Source organism: Anopheles stephensi, chromosome 3 (assembly GCF_013141755.1).
Source record: "Anopheles stephensi strain Indian chromosome 3, UCI_ANSTEP_V1.0, whole genome shotgun sequence".
Taxonomy (NCBI): domain Eukaryota; kingdom Metazoa; phylum Arthropoda; class Insecta; order Diptera; family Culicidae; genus Anopheles; species Anopheles stephensi.
In genome coordinates, this window is record NC_050203.1 from 55,319,737 (window position 1) to 55,343,953 (window position 24,217).

The 24,217-nt window shown below is 44.3% G+C and overlaps 3 protein-coding genes across 9 annotated transcripts in view; 1 reads left to right on the forward strand and 2 right to left on the reverse strand.

Moving 5' to 3' along the window:
• Positions 1-4,261, reverse strand: part of LOC118513426 (hormone receptor 4) — a 43,866-nt gene extending 39,605 nt beyond the window's left edge. Inside the window, exons 1-2 of the mRNA XM_036059147.1 lie at positions 4,000-4,261; positions 2,307-2,845 (exon numbers count right to left, since the gene is read on the reverse strand). Coding sequence (XP_035915040.1) covers positions 2,307-2,755 — 449 coding nt within the window. The 5' untranslated portion in view covers positions 2,756-2,845; positions 4,000-4,261. The remainder of the gene's footprint in view (positions 1-2,306; positions 2,846-3,999) is intronic.
• Positions 4,262-4,583: 322 nt separating this feature from the next.
• Positions 4,584-5,602, reverse strand: LOC118513430 (RIP-like protein). The gene is made up of 2 exons (XM_036059157.1): positions 5,323-5,602; positions 4,584-5,254 (listed from the first exon to the last, which is right to left on the reverse strand). The coding sequence occupies exons 1-2, from the start codon at positions 5,443-5,445 to the stop codon at positions 4,760-4,762; spliced, it is 618 nt and encodes a 205-aa protein (XP_035915050.1). The 5' UTR covers positions 5,446-5,602; the 3' UTR covers positions 4,584-4,759.
• A 5,049-nt stretch (positions 5,603-10,651) lies between these two features.
• LOC118513425 (ATP-binding cassette sub-family C member Sur) overlaps positions 10,652-24,217 on the forward strand; it is a 57,308-nt gene continuing 43,742 nt past the window's right edge. For 6 of the 7 annotated variants that reach the window (XM_036059139.1, XM_036059141.1, XM_036059142.1 and 3 more), the window contains exons 1-3: positions 13,095-14,010; positions 16,563-16,885; positions 19,583-19,800. In XM_036059139.1, coding sequence (XP_035915032.1) covers positions 13,802-14,010; positions 16,563-16,885; positions 19,583-19,800 — 750 coding nt within the window. In that variant the 5' untranslated portion in view covers positions 13,095-13,801. Of the gene's footprint in view, positions 10,697-13,094; positions 14,011-16,562; positions 16,886-19,582; positions 19,801-24,217 lie in introns of those variants that run through there. The other variant, XM_036059140.1, reaches the window with a different exon arrangement.

Below are 24,217 nucleotides of genomic sequence, written 5' to 3' on the forward strand. Positions count from 1 at the left end.
TTTACTAGGGGTAAAATTAAGTCAGAGAGAGCCAGAAATGGCAGCCCGAGGCCTTTCGGGGATGTAGTGCCAAAGAAGAAGAAGAAGATTCAATGGCTAATACAATAACAGAGTAGAGCATCATCAGCACGCCTTTAACAGGATCAGATATTGATTCTAGCGTCCTATTATACGCAAGAAAAACTGAATATCAGACTATTGAAAATTTTTATTTGCAAACAGCAATCAATTACGAAAGCTAGACCATGGATGCTTTTAATGTTCCAAATCTCCTTCCAAAACGCATTAGAGATGATGTTAGGTGACGTTGATAAGTTGAACATTGACTACAGAGCAGATAATAAGACTCGTCTGACTCTGGTGGGCTGGTCATGTCATGAGAAAAGCGCCGGGCGACACGAGACCGAGGGTTTCAGATTAAGTGAGGAAAGATCAAGTAAGTTTGGGATTTTTATTTGGACCTTCCGTTGGTAAGACCGGTATGCTATCCCTTCGGAACCCATAGTGTCCTAATTACTAATTATAACTTTTTTATGGGACGGCCCGGTGGTATATGCAATAGCGGCGCCGATCATCACACGGCAGGACAGGGGTTCAAGTCTCATCTGGGCCGGCCCCCCATAGCGAGGACTGACTACCCAACTATCCAGTATCAATAAGTCTAGTGGCGTCCTTAGAGTGAACTATGTCCAGCAAGTTCTGTTAATCAGGCCCGCAAATAATACCTGACAATTGTTAATTATAATCCGGCAGGGTTTTCATCAAGGAGTTTATTTATTTTACAAGCAGATTGTATGTACTTAGTGGGCCTTTCGAAAAGTGATTGGCGGTCTAAAAATACACTCACTTACAATAATCCTAGCATTACACTCATTAAATAATATCTCTCTTTCAGTGATGGAGAAGAAATTCGATAGAATCAATCTGCCAGGAAAAATGTCCCAGTATGCAAGAGTGAATGAGAAATTCAAGCAGTCGACTCTAACAGAACTCAAAGTCAATCAAGAACACTCCTTCAAACTTCCAATTGGTAGATACTCCGTGGCGGCTACAGTGTGCGACTAGCTCAAGAGCTCAAGCTTGACGAGCATAGACAGCGCCCTGTGTTTGCTGATTTCTTGGAGTCCCACATGAAGCGGCAAAGCGATTTCAACTGCCTGCCAAAATCAATAAGATGGGGAACGCGCAATCAAAACCCCTTTATGATTAACACTCATCATGCTGGCCCGCGAATTAGCCTTTCGCCTGCAATGTCGAAATGTTTACTCAATAGGTATGATCGTTTGAAGCTACGTACAGCCCTTACTTACAGAAGGGGATAGCATCGTCGATCTTCACATGGCAAAACCGGGGATCAACTACATCCGGACCGTTACCCCGTAGTGAGGACTGACTATCAAACTATGCGGTAGCATTAAGTCTAGTAAACTATAGAATGGCCGGCATAAAAAATCAACGACGGATTTAAACTAAACAAGGGTTCTGGAACTGATCAAAGGTTCTAGCTTGAACTTATCACATAACAAATTATAGATGCGAGAAGTTCAACCGGTTCTCCGCAAGTTCTTAAATAAACTTGCTAAGCTCCTGTAGCATACAATATTGGAAATAACACACGGTGCTATATTAATTTCCTGCTACGTTTCTACATAACGCTTGCCCTACAGAGCGACCTCTAACGTCTGGGTCGTTTTAACAACCGTCATGCATTATGAAAACAATAAGCAATCGATCGTGGATGCGATTAAATAGAAGCTAGCAATCGATTTCGGAACGCAACGCAGTGCGCGATCGATTTGATCGACGCAGAAACCTATCGCCTAATCATGTTCTTTTTGTCGCGACAATCGCTACTAGGGATGGGCAGTGCTGCTTTGGCTCATGTTAATCGAACCAACCCCGATGCAATCAGTCAGTTGTTTTAGGAGAGTGGCCTGTGACGCTTCAAAGGCAGGCTATACCCCTCGCTGGTGCACCAGCGTTCGCTCGCTGGGTACATCTACACGCACCTCGGTCAAAGTGGCGGGTTTTGGTGGTGTTGGCCGAAGCACATGCTCAAGCTTCTGATAAGCGCACAACTCCAATCAATTCCAATCGTCTGCGAAGGGCTATTCGTGGGTTTTCTATCGCTTTGTCTCACGTTTCCTTATCAGCTAGCTGGTTTGCTTTTCTCTAAGCGTTTGCAGCGAGTGGAATCTCAGCGCATACATCGGGTAAAAACGTGTTCGGGCATTCGGAACGGGGAGCTAAAATGAATCCAAGCTGGGTACGCCACTATCGGGGGTAAAGCTAGTGTGTCTACTTACGTGTACGTTACGTTGAGCGTATTGAACACCGTCGAAAGGTCCGTATCGATCTCGACCTGCGATACCGTGGTACGGTTGCCGAAGGGCCTTGGCACGTATCGGGCAAGCTGGTTCTGGTTCTCCGTCGATCCAATGCTGGCACCGAGCGGCACCAGCGCACCGGAAGAGGTGGAAGCGGCCACATCCGACAAGGCACCCGATGCAGACACCGGCAGTATTACGCCGGCACTGTCGGTTGCAATGAGATCCGCCGGTTTGACTTCCTCCATCTGCATACCGAGATCGTCGTCGTCATCCTCAGCACCTTCCGTTTCGAAGTGTGACACCATAAACTGGCCAGAGTGGATCGTTTCCCCGCAGCGCTTGCGCTGCTCGGTACCGCTCGATCCACCACCGCCACCACCCGTCACCATCGAACGATCCATTTTGGTTGTTGGTCCGGGAGTCATTGCCGAATCCGATCGGGCACAGGTTGTCCAGACGGTAACTTAGCAACACGATCCTCTTGGCGCAGGGTTGCAGTTTTCAACCACTTGAATCTAAGTATGAATCAAAACAATTCATCCAACACACAACCACACATTCACACCCAAACTACACGAACACTAGGCGACCAGTTTACACGAGCACCAACCACACACACACACACACACTCGACCGTGTCGATGACGACACCGATGAAAAGCAACGCAAAAGCAAAACAAACAGCTCCGGAGCTGTGGTTCAACTTTCTTCTATCTGCACACCACACTGTTACACACACACGCACGCGTAAACATACTATTGAGAAAAATAGACAGGACGATCGGATGTGTGGTCCTGGTCCTGCGGGTATTTTCACTTTATCACAGATCAATTGCACTGATAGTATAGTTCCCAACCGATTGGGAATGGTTCGCTGAGCTCAACATACGGGCCTACTGTTTTACCGGAATCGTTTTTTCTAGCACAGCAACGTTGGACGCCTACTTGATGGTTCGAGATATCCCATGCTAGCGCGTACACATGCACGCCAAAATGCAGGTAATGTAACGAAAGGACTTTCTCCATCCGGCCATCGTGTGAGCCTGAATTCCGAAGACGCAGCTAAACCGTAGCAAACGAACAGCTAATCTGTTGGCGCACCCGCGAACTATCTTTCTCGCGTCGAACAGCACCAAATACTTGCACTAGAGACAGGCGCACACACTGAAATGCGAGCGGAAACCGTAGCTACTTCCTGTACGCATCCGAAACGGAACGTAATTGTGACGTACCCGTTGGGGTCTCTTCTCGAAAAAATGCTGCAGACGATGAGGATGATGAGGCTACAGAAACGCTGGGCCCGTTCCAACAGCACCCGTCAATGACGACGATGCGGATGCGGTGACGCGAGAGGGAAAGATAGCGGCGCGATACCAAACATTCGCGTGGAACATTCGATTACATTCTTTATCGTTTTGCTTTTCTCTTCTCCTAGTTTGCTCAACGCAACTACAAATCCCGTCGATGCGTTCTAGGGATAGATTCGCGTTGATTGTGCGCTCCCTTCGGGACGCACCAGGCACACACTTTCTGTTGGCTAAGATGACGGCAAAGACGACGACGACATTGATAACCTTAGCCACACACACACACACACACGGGAGAAAAGATCGTGACTCGCGGGTGATCTCGTTCTCGGTTCCGCACGGACTGGTAAACGGGGGCCTACTACGGCTGAACGCAGGGCAGCGCGAATGGCGTAACCGATGGAACACGGACAGCCAGACGGGAACGAACTATCGCGACCGGGAACGACACCACCGAACTCCGAAACGGAACAAGCAGCAGCGGCAACAGCATTAAGCGGATGCGTCGCACGATGCTGGTTGTTTCGGTTGACTCGCACTTATGCTGCGTTGTTGTTGGGCAAGAAAGCAGTGTGTCGATTAATTTTCCTTTTCTTGCTGTGTGTTTGGTTGTTTTCGCACACAGCTGTCAAACATTCCATGCGTGACGTACATATGTGGGGCACAACGTGTTGAGACATGCGGTTGATGAAATATGTGTGACATTTTATAAGATATATTTTGCTTAAACTAACACAGTTGTAGAGGAAAATAAAATGTATACACATCTGCAAAATACTGAAGCGATTAAAAAATTATCCGCTAGGCTACAACGCTTTTTTACTTCCGACTATAAGAACGGCTGTTTTGAAATTGAGATGATTAAAAACAATCTTTATATGAATCTAATTTTTATATCATTTATCTAGATTAATTAATACCACATTATCGATTGTTCTAAAGTAAATCTAGCGTTTAAAAGATCACAAACACATTTATTTTGAACATTTAATCACCACCTTCAAGACGCGTCATAGTAATACAAATAGGCTTATGAAAACGTAGAGAGAGACCAATACACGCGGCAAAATTTTAAAAAGCTAAAACCGTACAAAAATAACAAAACGTTTTCAATCGCCGTCTCTAACTTGTTAGATCGCGGTAAAAGTCACAACCGAGACAAAAAGCGTTCAACTGCACGTAATCCGCATCTACGATGGGCTCGGTGAAAAACTGGAGTTTGTTTGTGCAGCGCGTTGCATGCTGGGCGATCGTTTCCGTTGCAAGCTTACTGAACGTTTCCAGAGACCCGTCGTAACGCAGCAAAACGCCACAGACACAGCTGAGCCGTTGGGCAATCTGGTCCAGCTGCAGTACGTTGTGTTCGCATATGGGACAAAACACGGAATCGGTTTCGTACGTATCGATGAGATAGTTTTCCGCCCGTTCGTAAAACAACCACTGTTCCGTGTCCTGCATCAGCTCCTTGTAGATCAGTTCCTGCAGTTCAATGTCGTGTTCCAGCTCGGACAGCTCCTCGCGTACAATCGATTCCAGAAACGTTTTCTCCTCCTGAATGATGTTTCGCTTTCTCAGGAACTGATCGTTGCGTGCCTCTTTGATGCGGATACGACATTTCTACGTTAGGAAAATGACCATATTAAGGAGGGAGGAACAGCGAGGTGGATCACCACCATACCCATTACCTCACGCATCAGATCCACCAGCTTCGGTGAGCCGTACTTGAAGCGTCGTGCAGCTTCTTTGGAACGTATTTTATCGGCAACGGTTGTTTGATGTGAGGACGGACCCGGGTTTATAATTTCCATGGCGGGTTTGAACTGATATTTACACAAATTACACGATTAAAAAGGAGCTTACAAAATGGTGTTTACAACAGCGCGTACCGAAGCGCGGGCTCTTCGATGACAGCTGATTGTTGTTTTCGTTGAAGCCGAAGCTGCCCGTCGGTGCGATTTTGCCCGTTGAATGTGTACGTTTGCGTCCGATGTGCGAAAGTCGAGCACAGTGCTCGAATGTTGTCGAACGGATCGAGCAGTTCAAAATTTTCAACATTTTTAAATGCAAAACAACGTTTTTTTATCCTCGAATGTGAAATAACGAGTAAAACAAAGGTAAAATCAATTAAAATTATGTTTCGAAATTCAAACATATTTAAATACTTTAAATAGTTCAGTATGAAACGTAATATTCGATAATATTTCCTCACTCACATCAAAACCGCACCAGCGTTGTACAATACCAGCGTTGTTTTCGTTCGACAGCACGTCTCATGCTACCACTTAGCTTTTGGTTTTTCTCACCCAGGTTCTGATTACTGCAACTTTCTGCTCTACTTACGGCAGACGGAAAAAAACAAACACATACTAACCGATGGGCCACCCATCGGGAGCAAGTAGCACCTAATCTAATTAAACCAGATTGTCGGCTCGCTGGCGTGTCGGGTGGGTAAATTACATTTTCACGCCATACTCAACGGGTAGTAGCACATGGTTTTACCGATGTTTCGGACTAACCGTCGCTAGCGATCAGCTATCAGTCAGTCAACCTGTTGACCGTGGAACCGATCGGTTGGTTCGGAACGTTCGACCCCGTGCGATCGGTGCAATGATGGTCACCGTTTGTTACAGTTTGTGGTTGGCGTGATTTAGCGGTGTGCGGTGGCTAACCGGGAGCTAATTGTTCGTTGTGATTTAATTGAGTCTGCTAGTGGGGAAGCGTTCGCCATTCCATCAGTCGATGTGAACAGCTGTGTGAAGTGCGTAACTTTATTTAAGTTGTGAAAGGTGCATTTTAATTGTATTATGTGGTGATTTAAAAAATGATCTTGATTTTGAACGGTGCATTCACAGGATACTGAAAGCACTTCCTAACGTGCGTCATTCGATACCCAGATGCAGTTTTTCCAACATCCATTTTTTTTATTCATGAAGGACGGTTTTACCGTATTGCTTTCCATAATTATTATTAGTGTTCAATACTAAGCGTTTTACAAATACTCGTGAAGCAATTTCAATATGGTTGCCCATTTTGTTCATCGTCCAGTCTATTGAAACAGGTGCAAATAGCTGCTTTTGTTCCTATTCCGACCAGTTTGCTTGAAGCTGAAACCAAAATAAATTGAAACCCTTACGAAAGCCATACTTTCCGATCCAATCTAGCAGATCGAGTATATTTATTTTTATCCAAAAACTAACCACGGATCGTGGTGGAATTTGGAACCGGTGGAAAAAGCGGGAATGGAAGCAAGGGAAAAAGCAGTGGTTTGAACTTTACCCGTTTGAGGCTAGCGTCAACGTGTGGCTGCCGGTTTTCCAAACCGGAAAGGTCAGTATTACGCCATGCCAAGCCATTACCCGACCTCGCGCCCGACCACGTGAGCCTGTTGCAATGCTGCGTTGCATTCACCGTGGTGCATTCTTTTGTACCCCGGGTTCGGTCGGAACAAATTGGCCGTGTTTGTGCGTTCCTGCCCTGGACAAACAGCCGCCCGGTATGGGTTGTACGCACACAACGAACACACCGTGGTGGATTGTGTGTCCAGTGAATGTATCTAAAAATAGGTAAATTTCCATTTCGCGCACTGCCCGGTCGATTGCAGTGCGGCTGCAAATGACACGGAACTAGGTTTTTGCACCCCAACCAATAGATGAAGTCTTCGGACAACAACGATTGCTGCGAGGTGTTGTGATTGAAAAACGAGACCCTACAATGTTTGCCACCACTCGGTAGCCTTCGTACCAGTTGCATTCGATCGATTATTTGGTGAGCGTTTTCCAGCAAACAAAAAAAAAAAAATGGTTTCAACTATAACTATCGATCTTTGACAGCGAATCTAGTTGGCGTGCAAGTGCTCGGGTGTGGTCCACATCGATCGTCCAGAACACTTCCGACACACTCGCTAAATACTTAATCAACACGGTAAACATGAGCAACCCGGCGGGAAAATCTCTGCTCGTACAACGGATTTACGAGCCACCTCGCTCCAGCTCCACCCCCCCCCCCCACCCCTGTCCACTTCCCTTCTTATTGGTGTAAATTCGGTACCGAGATTTTCGGGGAAGTAGGGTGTGAACTAAGAACGCTTCTTCCCTTAGTACCGGGAAACCCGGGAAATTACGCAAAAAAAACAACAACCATATGGTGGAAGTTGAGCGGGCCAAAACCCGGGCCCGGTCACTTAACACAGCGTGGCCCCGAACGTCCTCCTTCCATCCGGAAAACGATGCACATGTGATCCATTAGGGTGGAAAGCTTTATTGCTTTCGAACTGCAATCGCGCCATAGGCCAAAAAGAGTGGTTGATGGAAAGTGGGGGGGGGGGGGGGAGAGGGAGGGGAGGGCACGGGTGAGGGGCAAGTGAAATTTATGTTAATCTAATACCCTACCCACCTCGCTGGAACAATGGTGTCGCTACACACATGCGACTTGCGTTGAAACAGATCGGGTTTGGTGCGTTTGGTGGTGATTTTCCCGGGTGGAAAATGGCGTGGGGTGGTCTTTTATCGATACCGACTTACGCACCGCGGCTCTGGAAGGTCACAGGTTTCAGCGAGGGGGAGCATCCGATTCTGGGTGCTTATCGAACGATATTGTTTGTATGTGTGTATGCCTCGACTGTGATGGCCGCCGGTGGTGGTAATCGAACGAATGGAAAATGGATCGTGCTGTTGGGAATTTTCACGTGCGTAGTGCTAACTCCATGGCATGGTGCAAAAGTGCTGTCGAGTTAGTTGACTTACTCCAGCAAAAGGAATGTTGGAACATTGTGCAAGAGCGTGCGAAAATGGCTAAAGGTGAAGTCGGGTAGTTTTTCTTGTAATTTGCTGTTTAATAAAGCTGTAGTAAGTCTTTGCACAACGTCTTCAATAATGATGTAGAAAACCGGTTGATATCCATAAATCTGCTGGAAATGCTGGTTTGTTAGTTTACTTACTTACTTATCAGGCGCTACAATCGTTTTGTGGTCTTGGCCTGCTGCAACAATCTTCGATACCGTTCATGGTTTAGCGCCGTCGTCTGCCAATCCGTTATCCCAGCCGTTCTGGCAGACGCATCAACGCCATCACTCCATCTCATTTTGTCTGCCTACCACGCCTCCTCTGTCCGTGTGGACGGCCTAAAAGGACTTCCATCCATAAAAGGTCGTCCGTTGTCATTTTCATGACGTGACCAGCCCACCCGAGCCTGGCGAATCTGATGCGCTCGTAGAGCTCATCATTGTAGTGGCTCCCCCATTGTCCTTCCACACATACGGGGCCAAAAATCCTCTCGGCAAAAAATCAGTGTTTGTTAGCAGGGCCGCTGGTGGTGCCACCATCATTTTAAGTTTTCGCCTCGTTGATCTCCAACCCGAGGTTCGCGTATACAAAAGGAGATATTTTGTATAATAAGACCCGTGAGTCGCCCAATCTAAGTGTTTGTTACATAAACGGCTCTGAGCTGAAGCCGACGTGGTTGGACAAGGACAGCGTGTTTTGTATTATAATTTCCATCCTTGGCAGGACATTATCCGCGAATTGATGGATGTTTTGAAATTCGTAAATCATAGTATTATAACGATAAAGTCTCGTAGCCAAAGAAGCCTCGGACTTCAAACTCTGCTTTGAAGGTCGAAATCTGTCTCCCACTAAAAAGTTTAAAATTTTCTTTATGGGTTATAAAATGTAGTAAATCTCGAAAGTGTTATAATTGAAGGTGAAGGACAAGCCCATACTTTGTCAAACATCTTCAAACAGGGTACAAATTGATCACAAGTTTCAATAGTAGATGGTTGACTGATGTTGAAATAATCCAATGATAGCATACGATAGCATCGAACTTAATAATTTATTTTTGCTGTCAAAAGACATGTGCCTTTTTGTTCGAAGTTTGTTGACACCTCCCTTAGCGTTTACCTGCCGGATCACAACACTGAGCCGTAAGAATGTCTTAGTTAGGAGCTGTAACTTCTTTGAAAAAATCCAGGCTAAATGATAAGGACTTAAATAGTTAGTTTGGTCTGTGTCATTTTTTTTGGCTTTGGAGTAAAAGATATTGGAATGTGGTGTGGCAAATGCGCTGCTTAATATTACATGTGTTATGACCAACGGCTTTCCCATACTTTGTGAGGCATCAATTCGTGTTTTTGGGATTGTCGATTCATTACTTTTGATGATCACATCCTGAGCACGGGAAACTCGGTACATAGAACTCTTGGCCACATCATACATGTCGCTTACGAGATTTTATATCCCTCTGGATCCCGATCATGGGGGCGGTCCGGTGGCAAAGGCGACTGCGGCGCCGGTCTTCACACGGCAGGGGCGGGGTTCAAATCCCATCCAGAGACCGCCTTCCCGTCGTACGTAAGGCTGACTACTTTACTACGGGTAAAATTAAGTCACAGAAGGCCAGAAATGGCAGGCCGAGACCTCTCGAGGTTGTAGTGCCGAAGAAGAAGAAGAAGAAGATCCCGATCATGAAAGCCAAACACTGTAGCCAGTGGTACGTCTTATCGTGGAATATAGCGGAGTTATTTGAAAACCACCTGGTGTCACCATAGATGCTCGAATTGAGAGTATGCCAGTCAATAGAATTGTAGCATTATTGGTAAATTATACAACCTTTTTGACGAAGAATGACCGCAAGAAGGATTTGACCTGACCCTATTGCTAAAACAAATAATTTAATAAGTTATAATTATTAATTAATATTGAATGCCCATTTTTCAAAATTAAAATAAAAAATAAACTAAATATTTCATATCATTTCCAATTTAATCGATAGAAGGCTAAATCAAAATAAAAGAAATAAAATCTGATTTAAATTTTTCCCTTTATGGTTGAAGCGTCTGTAAGAATTGGAGAACAGTTAATGTTTTATGGTGCCCATTAACATATACTGTGCTTTCTATTTGTCATCCTAAGGACTTTAACGCTTATTCTTCTTTCAATTCCTGGCTTCCTGTGACTTAATTTTGACCTATTGAATAGTCAATCTTGCGTACAGGGAGGCGGTTTGGATCGAATTTGAACGCCGGTCCGGCCGAATGAAGACCAGACCTGAAAACTACCCTGGGTAAAATTTTATTTTTTTAATCCTAAATGATTCGCTAGCTGTCATTAGACATTATTAGGCATTACTTAATTTTAATGAAAATCCAGTCAGGCCATCCAGTCTTTGGTGTAGCTTCGTTTCGATACTAAATTAGCGGCATAATATTTACATTGAATTTAACGGACGCTTCCGATCAGACATCAGTAACAGCAATTTACAGCTTTCATGCAGCATCCAAAATCTACCCATTCCATGGGTAGACAGGGACTAACAGATGCCTAAACCTCTAATGATGATGTTTCTAAATTTAGTCATCAAAAGTACACTTTGCCAGGCTCTAGAATCAAACGTAAAGCTGTGCCCAACACTTCAAAGCGCTTGCCTTAGAGCTGTGTGCTAAAGGTGGCGATACAAACAATTGGACACTTCCTGGCAAACGACGTCACAGGGTGCTTCGAAGAAGAGAACCTTCAGTGCGCGTAGTCTGTACTTCTGTAAATCGGCCCCAAAAAGCAGACGCACAACTGAGTCATGAGTTCATTTCAGTACGCGCTTGAAGGAAGGGCCCCTCAAATACCACACACACACACATATTTGGTTTCGTTCCAGGGTGATGGCGTAAACAATCACGGGCAACAACTTGCGTTTGCGCGTGGCCAATAAGGAAGTGTACGCGTGGTATGGTACCCGCCCAATGTACTCTTTCCCGCCATACATAAAGCTCTTTGCCCGCTGGCTTGCTGTGTGTGGCGTGGAATGTGAGTGATCAAAAATGCTTCTTTCTTCCCATCTGCCGCTCATATTTTGGACAGTAAACTATGCCGGCGATGCCCTCACAGAGTCGCTTCTGCAGTGGAGTTGGGGATGCCGTGCATACCCACCACCTGCAGTGTGATGAGTCTGTAAATATAAAGTCAAAACCAATCTTGACGGCCGGCCTGGACGCGTTATGATTAATGTGTGTTTAAAGTGAACTGCCGAACTGTGAGCTATAGTGGAATGGGTTTTTTTCTTCTTCTTCCCCCTAGTCACACAGCACGGTTGTTACCGGGTCTTGTCAGTACAGCTATGGAGGAAGAGAGCTTTTACCGCATGGCAAGATCTGCTCCGCTAGTCACACATCGTTTGATAATGGTTGTCACTGTTTTTTTGCTAAAGATCTCGTTACCCTTCGGTGTTTGATTCGGATAAACAAACAGATTGAGATGTTTTTTTATGGCTTAAAAAAAGAAATAATAATTGGGTAGTGTTCAATAGCAGTATGAGAGGAATGGAGAATCAAGATCTTTTTAAGAAAATAATTTACAACCGTTCAAACCGTTCGTAACAATCACAGTCTGAAAATATAGATAGACTCAGCACGAATACAATCAAACCGAGGACCAAAATTCAAATTGAGATAAAAATTGCATTCCAAAAACTCTTGAGATTATAGCTCCGGAAGGAGAAAAAAAACACAAAATAGCGCTGCACAAAGCCACTCATTCTGAGTGATTGTGTCATGGACGAATTTGCCTCAGAAGGGGTTAACAGATACGAAGCTCGAAGTGGTAATAACCAGCCTTCAGGATGTGACTCAGGCGAACACTCATAGTACGAAACAAATCTTCGATTACAGTTCCTCGACAGAATTTTCGCAATTCTCAAGTTATGGTTAAAACACAATGAACAATATAAATTAAAACAAATCATTGAATTTAAAATTCCAACACCATTTGTTTTAGAGTTTTAGGCATCCGCTCTTTCTATTTTTTGACCTCAACCTAGTGTAGCAGAATTTGTTTCGATTTTTTTTAAGGTTAATTGATTTCTACTAGATGATTTGTTAATTTTAAAGTAAAAGTAAAATTGATATAAAAAATCATTTGAAGTATCGAGTGCAGTATGCGGAGTGGTCTTATTCTATTGTCCGTCACTGTATACGATACGACCATACACTATGATCATACGTTTTACAGTTGCGATCAGCGATCACAACAGTTTATCTTAAAAAAGTTTAAACATACGAACAACATTTTTGATCGTATCGATCTTTGAAATATTATTATATAGAAACTTAAGGGGTTTGAAATTGATTTTACTCACAAACTATAGTTGAAACTGTGAAATAAAATAAGGAACAAAACAACAATCTTAGGCAAAAAATCCAATCGCTTGAATGATACTTGTTCGCTTGCATGTTTAGCACAACCTTCCCCGATTTGCATCTCATCAATTTCGTTTGACACATATATACCCGTGCCGTGCCGTTGTTTCAAACCTACGCCCTCCTCATAGACATTTACACCTCGGTGCAGTTCGATCGCACCATTAAAGCAAAACACACTCGCGATCGTGAAATTTGAACCATACGCACGAAGCACGGCGCGTGCCGCATCACAAAATAGAAACAGTGAATGAGCATGCTTTCCACTCCCAGAAGCAGCAGCAGTAGCCAGGCGTCAGATTTTTGCGGATTAATTTTCCCCAAACGCGATCGACAATCGGGATGATGATCGCGGCACACTGTGGTGGGCATGCGTGAAGGAATTGTAGTGTGGTCTCCGGGTCCGGGTGAAGAACAGTTGTCCAGCTGTTCGTCCACGATCGTTTCAGTCGTGATCGTGCTGTGTGGTGTGTAAGATCGTTGAACGCGTGTGAACCGGGTGGGGCTGACTCTACAGCACCATGTTAACAGTGCATTAAATGACTGGGAATGGCCAGTGGATCTTATGTCCGCGCACGGCATGCGTGACAGCGTGAGTGATAGAAATGAGATCATCTTCCCAGTGCGCTGGGAATACCCCGTAGCATGACAGGTACGGGAGAGCATAAATCTGGTGTTTGTGCGCTTTGTGCTAACAGTGTGCTTCCTTGGATGTGTTTACCAAAGTGGCTGCCGCTGGGCCGTACGACCTAATGTGTGTGCGCGATCGTTTTCTGGGTGGTAATGTTGTACAGTCAATCAGCAGAAGTTTGTTCCAGTGTTGGCAAGTGTGATGGGTACATGTCAGGGCAGTTGTTTGCAGGCAGCTCACTGTGAAACAAGCACGGCGAGCAAGTGAATTTAGCGTGCGCTCGGTGAAGTGAAGTGAAACTAGTGGAGAAGAAAAACACGTCCCGCGTGGCGAGGAGAGAAAGAAAAACATGGTTTGCAAGTGGACCAACGGTGGGAGCGAAGGTTCGGTCGTAATGGCCGCGTTCCTGACCATGATCGGGTCGCCCGATCGGTTGCAGCCGGCAGCTGTTGTTCAGCAGTTGTACTACGCTAACGTGGTCGGTGTGGTGGTGAGTGGTCTGGTGTTGGTCGGTTGCCTTTCCACCCTCGGCTACATCGTGTGGAAGTACGAGCAAAGGTGAGATTTATTTAAACGCGAGGCTAGGAGAAGAATACAATGCCGGCAGTAGTGGTGTTAGTAGTAGCAGCAGCAGCAGCAAAAGAGAGCAGAAGAGAAGTAAACAATCGGGAAAAGTGTCGGTAAATGTGTTGTGATTTTCCGATGGTTCGAATGCAGTGACCGTGGGATGGAGTTACGCTGTGCCGTGCTGTACTAGGAAACCCTCTTCAAACGTTCAACGGATTGTTATGATTTATTATTGTTCCAAAAACTACACCCTCGAACCGGGTGCGGAAAGGGATGAAGTTGGTCGAGTAGGAGTTGGAGATTCATATGTATTCGAATTTCGGGTTTGGAAGGAAGTGAAATGGTGAAAATGGGAAAATTGATTTAATTTCACTGTGTGTTGCTGTGGTGCCGTTTTACGAATGAATTATAGAATGATTTTGTATTGATGTGTTTCTATATCAATGAATTCATTTTACGAACTTGATAAAAACAAATTTTCAATTATAAAGGCAGCCAATGGATCGTCCCAATGGACTATTCTACTAATTTTGAGTACGGCTGGACGAAGCATCGTTTTCCATGCGGACCAGCTTTACGTACGCAGGTTTGACTATTTAGTTACGGGGGAATGAAGTCAAGGAAGCCTGAAAAGGAAGCAATAGATCAACATCATGAAATAGAGAAGCAAAACAACAGACGGTCCAAGACTGGAGATTAAATCCCACCCAGCCCGTTTCATTATGTTATCCATATAGGGTTAAATCGAGCCAAGAAAGCCAAAAAGGTAACAACAACAAGGAATTTCTGCTCTGTTATTTGTTGGAGTCAAATTAGATGACGTTTTTGAAGACTTATAAGATATACCTGTTTGAAAATCTCTTGCATTAGATTGTCATTAGAGGCTGTAGCTGGAAGGAAAGCAAAACAGAAAGGTCATATAACTGTCACTTGACATTAGCAGCTAAAATCTTCAATCAAAACACCGGCTTATTTTGTTTTGGCACTATAAACTCTAAATAGTTCCAGTCTAGTTACAGATCCGGTACTCACATACACCTCCGAGACATGAACTCTGTCCAAAATTTCTCTATGTCAACGTGGACAGGAAGATTTTCACTAGAATGCCCCATGTTTGGGTGGGATATCGGAGACCTAGAGTAGTAGCGAGGACTTCTGCAGAAGGCTATGAAACATTTGTAACGACTGATTAGAAGCAGAGAACGCGTGAGAACGATAATATATTTAATTTCATAGGTTAGTTTCTTGTTAGTTTGGGTGGTCCGGTGAGCTAGGAGACAGCGGCACAGGTCTTCATACGGCAGAACCGGGGTTCAAATCCCATTCGGTCCGGCTCCCCGTACGCAGGGCTGACTACGGGTAAAATACAGTCACAGAAAGCCAGAAACAGCAGGCCGAGATCTTTCGAGGTTGTAGTGCCATCGAAGAAGAAGAAGTTGCTTGTATAGTTGTATAGGTAATGGCTACAGTTGTCTATTCAACTGAATGCGATAAAACTGACTAGAGGGGATTTAATACTGATCCATACATGTTAGCATCCGGTACATAAACCTTTACGCCACTGGAGCACTGAAGTTGTTTTTTTTTCATTAAGGTCAGTCTGGCCGTATACTCTCTCTTCCTTGGCATTACAACGTCGAGAGGTCTCGGTTTGCCATTTCTGGCTTTCTGTGACTTGGTTTTACCCGTATAAAAGTAGTCAGCCCTGGGTACGGGGTGGCGGTCTGGATGGGATTTGAATCCCTCGGCCATCGGACCGCCCCAAGACCGTTCGAATACAGTATAGAGTATAATTAACGACGATAAAAGTGCACCTTATCCCATGAGAGCTTGGCTCAATGAACATTTTTAAAGCGATGTGGAATGAAAAGTTAAGCTAAATGTTTATATTGGGGTTTATCGTAGTGTCTCTTCAACAGAGTCGAGATACTTTTATTGTTCGTGTTACCATATTTTTGATACAAGTAGAAAATATTATTTTTTCAATTATAAAAGATAAAAAGCACAGTGCAAGATGTTGAAGACTATAGGCCAGTAGATTTTATTTTAACACTTCATCACATTTTGATGTATCTAAGTCATAGGAATTCCCTATTAGGCGAATGAGTGCTCAAAGACCCAAAGCCTCTATAAATAAACAATTAAAAAGAAACGGATTCCTCAGCAAGAGTCCCATCTTAGAAGATGCCCATTATCTACACAATGAAACTATCCGTTCAAATAGCACTTTCACATACAAAAGGTTTTTCTATGATTAGCGCCATCAGCTTCGCTCGGTTTGCTTACTTTACGAGCGTCTGAATTGAAAGCAACCTTGAAGTCAAAAGATCCAGCTGGCTTTCTTCGAATCTTCGTCTGGCACACTCGTTCTCATACCCAAACTGCTACTACTACTGCTTCTACTACTACTACTACTACTACTACTACTACTGCGTGGTCGTATACCTAACGCCGTGTGCAAATGTGCAAATATGCATCCAACGTGCCCGCTCCGTTCAAACATTCTTTGAACCCCCACTCACCTCAACATTCCCCCGTTCCAGGCGCCATAATCTGCTGGCTTTGCATAATTTGCGGTCAATCGTACTGCTGGTGGCGCTGCTCATCGGCATTGGTGAAATTGGCCACCAGTGGCTGGCCGTCGATCGGTTGGGACGCGTTCGGGTCGACTGCACCGGCGGAACGAAGCGACCGGAACTGCACTCTACACAATCGGAAGCGTTTACGACCGGCCAAGCACTCTTGGATGCAGATGCAGTCGCTTGGAAAACGGTTACGGTCGGATTCGGTGCTGCCTGGCTCGGGCTGCTGGTACATCTTGGCGTGGCGTGCCTGGTACGGGCTATCGAGCGACGCGATAAGTGTGGTAAGTGGACGCGTTAACGGTGCGTGCCGTGAGCGGAGGTTTTAAGCAGTAAATGACCAACACTTCGTCGAACGGGGTTAGTGACGGTGTCGATTAAGTGCTTTTGGTGCTTTGTTTACTTACTTGCTTGCAAAGCTACTGATATTTATTAGGCTAACGTATTACATGCACGTAAAATTATTATTGATTGTGATTGTAAAGGACCAAACTAAGTCAACCTATTCAAAGTATTAATAACGTGGTTCAATAAGGAGATTATGAATATTGGATTACGATGTGATAATTGTTTCTATATTATTGAAATGCTTGACATTTAAGTAGCTTTTGTAGTGATAGTTGTTTCTCGTTTTAATATTCTCACATCAAACTGACTGACATATCCTAAACTCTTTTAGCCATTTTTTTCTAAGTTTTTAGCCTAATACTGATTATTAATACAGGGTTAAGCGAGCTAAATTTGATAGTTCCGAGGAAAAATTGATTTTTGTTTTGGAAGAACAACATTATTTTAAGCACTTTTTAGACAAGTAGTAGCTTACTATACCCTTTATTCAAATAATTGGATATAGTCACTCACTGGCCCTGGGACTGGGAGAAAGGCCGCAAACACAGATATTATTTTTGTGACTGATTATACTTTGATGTTGCTAAATGTACTATTGGAATCTCTTTTTACTTCGCCATGAGAAAAAAAATAGTCTCAGAAACTGAGTTCTAGAGAGTAAGAAGGCCTTTTTCCGAAAAATTCGACAGGAATGAGTCGGTCGAACGCAATTCGTTAATCTGCTGGGCGTCCTTCTTTCACAAAAGTTTTTAAAAACCCCCGAGGCGATTTTCCATCTCACTTCGATTTGATTTCACGGTGTTCAAGAAACACTGCGCAACCATCATGATGCCCCGATTCGGTTGTCCGATGCGAATCACCGTTTTATATGATTTGTTTCCACAATTCGGGAGGGTTGTTCTACTCGTTTGATTCACTCGACACTTTTTTCACTGTCAACACACGATATTTGCTTTCGAACGAGGTCTCATTCTTTTTGATATGTTAAGCCAATAAGGAGTTATAAAAAAACAAAACTACCATATTTAGTTTGCACACACTGTAGAAGAGCGTCAGGTACTAGGCGTCTCCATCGACAAGTAGCAATTTAAATTTCTTGCCTATTTGTTCAGTATAATGAAGCTTCTAGTTAAATTAAATCGGTCGTTACTGTTTTCGGTAAATTTATTACGGTAATTGAAAAAGAAAATAATGAATGTGACATGAATTGTGAAAGTTTTTTTTAAATTTAAAGCCCATTTTTAACCTGATACTGACAAACTGATTTTAATTGAAAAGAATCAAACAAAATGAATGTAAAAATGCTATTGTTCTTTTTTTTGTTCGCTTCCATAGCATTAAAGCTTATATTGGTGTAGCATGTCACACCATACTGTTGCTATCGGTTCAAAAGATCAGTACGCTCGGAAGCCCTTTCTATACACCGCTCTTGATTAGTTCGATGTGATAGTACCGTCGCTGACCTCACTCAACCTATTTACTCACATTTTACTACCAAATCCACGCCATTCTTCCATCTCCACACCTCGGTCCACGCACGGTGCGTACGCGTGCATTTGTGCTGCGTGCGTTGCGTACCGTTTTTCGATATCGAGCGGTGTGAAAACAATAGGAAAAGCTCATAAATTGGTGTACTATAAACAAGAGTCAGCCCGCACTCGGTCTCTCATCGTCAGCAACGGTTCTGATAGCTTTATTGTGCGTAGGGTCCCGTGTGTCGATGGGACTGATCGGCCTCGGAACGCGCGGGGATCCCAAATCCCACAAGTGACACCACGATATTTCCCACCGGAGCACTAGAAGACATCGCAGGTGAGGATGGGAGCTTAACGGTGGGCCCGGCAAAAGGTAGTTCAACTGACGGTGCGAAGCTCAGCTGAGGCGTACCCACTGCGAATAGGGCAGCACAAGTGGCCGCACGAGTTGACTACACAGTAATAAGTTATTTACATCGCCAAATAAATTTTCAATCTGAAGCATGTCCATAAATTATGCACCCCAAAAACGGGTGCTCCCGTATTCGTTCCGCTCCGTGCCGGCTCCAGCCGTTTTCCCCATCACGGTTCCCATCCTTCTTCACGTTCTTCGCGTTTTGTGGGTCAGCATTCTAGCACTGGTGTCGGTACGATGCGTCATGTCGCATGATATTACGCCCCGGTGCGCGATCCCTACCAGCCTAGCGACTATTTATGGTGCGAGTGAGCAGCGGCAGCAGCTACGCATTATCCAATAGGACGAAATATTGTCGCTTGTACGGCGTGTGTCCTTTCCGTGTCCTTTTTGGGGTGCACTAGTGTTAAGCCATTTTTTTGTTGTTGCTTCTTCCACTAACCCTTTCACACACTCACACACCCTCTCTGCTTATTGTCTGCGTGTTCTAGTGGCAAGATCCAGCGTTCCCTGTCTTGACGCTTCTTGTAGGCTTACCATCGCGTTAACTCGCTGCCTCTCTTTCGCTTTAAAATAAAACAACTTCATCGAAGAAAGAGGGGAGACTCAGTCAGACAACCCCAGGACAGATGGCTCTGCTGAGGGACACTGACACTCGGCACCGCACGAGAGCCCTCGAGCCCATCGCTGCCGCGGTTCGCTCTCACAGAACCAGCCGTCTTTTTTATTTATTATCCCTGCAGGACTATTATACGCCGTGGTGGCGGCCGAAGGCGCCCAGTCGATAGTGCGATGGTGCAAATTTAAATATATCAACGATGTCACGGACACTGGCAGCCGCGCGGGCAGCATCCCGACGGGGAGCAGCATCCTTGGCACGCCGGAAGTGTTCCTGACGCTGGCCGGTGCGCTTGCTGCGACCACACTCACCACCATCGATGGATTCACGCTGTACATGGAGGTAAGAGTTTGGGGATTTTTTGTTGTTGTCATTTCACCAGTGGTTTCCATCTGTCGCCAAGTTCCGGGACCGGTTGCGTGTATATGCGTTTGTAATCCGAGTTTTGGGTTTGGTGACGTACGTTAAGTTATGTGGTTTACTGTGTGGACAGCTCATTCATTCAATCCTAACTGGGTGAGGTGGAGTGAGAAAGGATGCGAAGAGGGATTAACTTTTGCCTTCGAACAAAATGCATACGTCAAAATAGACAAAACAGTTTGCTGTTGGAAAGGGAGTGATGCTCTGATGGGTCTTTCGTACATGTCGAACTACTTCATAAAGAAGGATGGGCTTTATCGTTTGTTTGTGGTTTACTTGTTTAAACGAATGGATGAATGGATTAAATGAATGGATGAGCGATTTTTTTACATTCTTAGTTTAGTTCTAAAGCGAATTGATAGAAGCAAATAATTATTTTTATTGGTGGAGACACATTTTTAGCCCTGAGGCTTTCTTTTTGTCGACCTAACGGAAGGCCTGGTCTTACTTGCTATATAATTACTTACTGATTACTTACTTGCCTATTTAAATCATATTGCTGGATTCAATGTGCAAAGGCTATAATCTTCTAGGGAACAGTTCGGAAGGGATTCGATACACGACCTTGGTTCATAACATGTTCTTGGTCTGAACAAATTTAAACTACTGGGAGAAGACTACTACGACTACTTTCTTCTTACTTGGCATTACAACCTTGAAAGGTCTCAGCCTGCCATTTCTTGATTTTTGTGACTTGATTTTACCCGGAGTAAAACAGTCAGTCCTACGTACGGGAAGGCTTTCTGGATGGGATTTGTTTTGACGGCAGGACCTGGCCGTGTGAATTTCGAAGCCGTTATCGCCTCGGCCATCGAACCGTCCCTCTCTCGATATTTTCAGCGATGAAAATCTATTCTTGTCGATCCACAACCGGTCAAGCCATTCTTAGTGCATTCTAGACCTTATGGTCAAAGAATTATCTGGAATATTGCCTCGGGAAGTGTGTTGTCGTGACGATTAAAGGGAAGATGGTATCCTTTAGTCTATATTTTCACTTTAAAAAGGCTCTTCCATTGAGCGCAAAAGCTGTGTTAGGCAGTTAGGAATGCTTTTTGACGAGCAGACTCCTGCGTCGATTGTTATCCATTGGACGCAAACTCACCTGGTGCGCTTCTGGATGGTCCAAGTGGAATATGAAGGACGCTGAGTGGCTAGACTATTAGCCTTCCAGTCCCAAAACTAGCGAGAGTACAATGCTCAGAGGCTGCTTGTTCGTTGATCGTTGCTAGACGTAGGGGATCATCGATCCCGTTTCAGTGCCTCAGACCTCGTTTTATGTATGTGCCGTGAATTCAACGTCGTTTGTGATCGTCACCAATCTAAGATGTCTGACACCGCGTTTTTTAACTGTATTCGAGACGAGCGCCCTACTTCATGATCATTTGCTTCCTCTGCGATTAAGTTGCTGTATTTTTGTAATCCCGCTTCAAAGGTGTCACACACTGTCTGTTCAATTATCGAGAGAGCGAAGGGAAAGCTCACCAGTAGAACCAAGAAGGAAGCTTCAAAAATTGATACCGAATTGAGTAGGTTCGTCAGTTCAAACATCAGCATTGACTGTGAAACTTTAAATGCTACTTAAAGCAAAGAATGCTATTTTGTAATCATAATCAGCTTCTAATCATCATTCCATCACCTCGTTTGCTGACCGAAACAATTGAGGTTTATGCATGTGATTTATGGATCGACCAAGGCAATTGCAACACTTTTCTAAACACTCTTGAAGGCAAAAAAAGTGTTAAGCAGCTTACTGAAAAGTTAAACATAATCGGCTTACCATTCTATGGCGGTCATTGTATGACACCTAAACAGTTTAACGCATATTTATCCCTTTTTTTTCACGTTTCGCGTGACATAAAAGAGGATTAAAGCTGACCCACGATTTAGAAATGGAAGGAGAGGAAGGTCGTTTGCTAAACGTTTTGTTAAGCTAAGCAAACATCATCTATCTTTACATTCATTCAGTGCCGTGTTTTTTTTTGTGTGTCACCAATGACCGCTTTGTAAACCATGCCTGAAACTAATAGCAATAATTAACAGGTGCAGGCTTCGGTAGGTGGTATTTAATTTAGTGGCCAACGTTAAAGCGTTTGTCGCTTGAAAATATTGCCAGCACTATCCAAATTCATTCGTTGCAACGTGATCAAGGGTCACGAATTAAATCGACCAAAAGCGGGAGCTCTCAACAGCAACAGTAAAAAAAAGCGGGCGCCTGGTACCTCACTCGCTGTTACGCTCTCGCGTCCCACTGTGCTGCTGCAGAACAATTAGCATACATTTAGCATAATTTGTTTTTGTACCCTTTGGACCCGCGTGTTTATATGCGCACAAGAGCGTCCGTGAGAGCAGGAGCGTAAACAAAAATGGGGTGGGTACAAGTGCATTGCATGGATGTATAGAAAATATCATAAATTTTGTGGAATTTATATCGTTCTGACAGCTCTCATGGTGGTCTAGACATGACCAACGCTCGTCAGTGCTTTGGTACGAGCTTTTCGCCCGCACAATGGCACAATGCAGCACAAGGGTATGATCTGTATTTTTTGTTGTGATACCGACCGAGTGCATCGGTTTCGATTGCACACTGGCTGGTCGTGCCAGACACGCTGTGAGTGGAGAGTGAAGCAAACAAAAATAAAAAATAAATCCCAACGAAACCAAGTACAAAAGTAAACATAAAAGTGCATACCATTGCAGTGCAAATGGTTTCTTCTCGTTCCCCAACTTTCAGGCTGGGAGCCAGACTTTGACGCGAACACTGTTGATCTGTGCACCGTTTGTGTGACAGCACGTGGTCACCGGACGTCAGAACGCAATCCGGCACATTCTACCCGTCCCCAACCCGTGACGTTCGCAAGCGTTCGTAACATTCCAGGCACGAGCTTCTGCGGTTGTTGTACTCTCGATAAAGACCCCGCCCCCCTCAACACCTTTCCACCTCGCCTTTATCCACCCCACTTTCCACCATCCACCTGATCCCGGTTCGATTCCATGTTTGCTTCGCACGTCTAGTGCAGGATAACGACGCAACTGATACAGGTCGCCGCTTAGAATCGCTTAATGTGTGTAGGTGAGGTGATACACGTACCACTAGCATCAGAACTAGTTGCCAGTTTTGAAGTTCCCAAGTACTCGAAAAACACAACCAGAAAAAAGGGCACAATCCTCCGCAGCCAACGATTGTAGAACGGTTGTGCCGCAAAACTGTAACATTACTGCAAACTTGAGCGGGTCTCATTCCCGGTGGACAGTTTAAATTTCATGTGACCTCCTGCTGGACGTGCTCTCTATGTATGTGTGAGTGTGTGTTCGAATATCTATGGCGCAGGGCAGGGAAATTTAGTTCATAATTATAATTAGATTGGCGTACATAAAAAGTTGTACGTTGTGCTGGGGCTGTGCCGTGCCGGGGCTTTCCATCCCAGTTTTGCTGGCAAAACTATGCGACACAGGCGTGGCAAAAGTTTTGCCAGCAATGTTACGGGAGGAGTTTGGCTTTCGCCAACGTGCAAACCCTGCCGCAGCGAAGTTCTCTCTTTCCCCCCCTCAATAGTTTCACATAATGGAGCACAATTAGTTGGTGTAGTAATTTTCGGCAAGGATTAACTGAATTACCGAAGCGGTGGATAGTGGTGGGATCGACCGGGTGGGTTGAGGGTGCCGAAAGCTTTAACTTATTCATGTGGATGATGTAGGATTGTTTAGCGTAATGGGGTTCTAGTATTGAGTGTGATTGGAAGGACGACTCTGCCATCGATTTGAAACCTAAATGATGTAATGTGTTTATTTCGTGTGAAAGAAAGTATGTGTGTGTGTGAGGCACGATTTCGATATTGATTGTGGTTGATACCATCTATCTTAGGTCCAAGATGGTCCAAATCTTCAAGAATCCACACTAAAAGGTAACGATAATGTTGAGCATGATAAAATTTATGAGAAAAGTTGTCAATTTGTATCTCTGGTGAAAAGTTATCCGAATCATGAGATGCGAAAGATCAATGAATCCTCTATGGTTCGTTAATCCCTAAAAAATCACTAATTCTCACAGAGTCATGAGTACCGTAAGATGAACCCAGCCGAGAACTAGTGAGTTTCTGGGGATTCGTTTATCTTTGAGGATTCATTAATCTTTGGGAGTTCATACATTTTTGAAATAAAGATTCAGAAAAGTTGATCTAGTTCAAAGATTCATGAGTCTGAATCAGATTCGCCCAACACTAGCTAACAATCAAACTAAGTCCCTATAGGTATGGCGTACAAATTACAGCAGTATTTCTTGTGACTATAGAGTGTTCCAGTTCCGTCCATTGGTCAATTTAAGTAGCTTAATCGATTACTT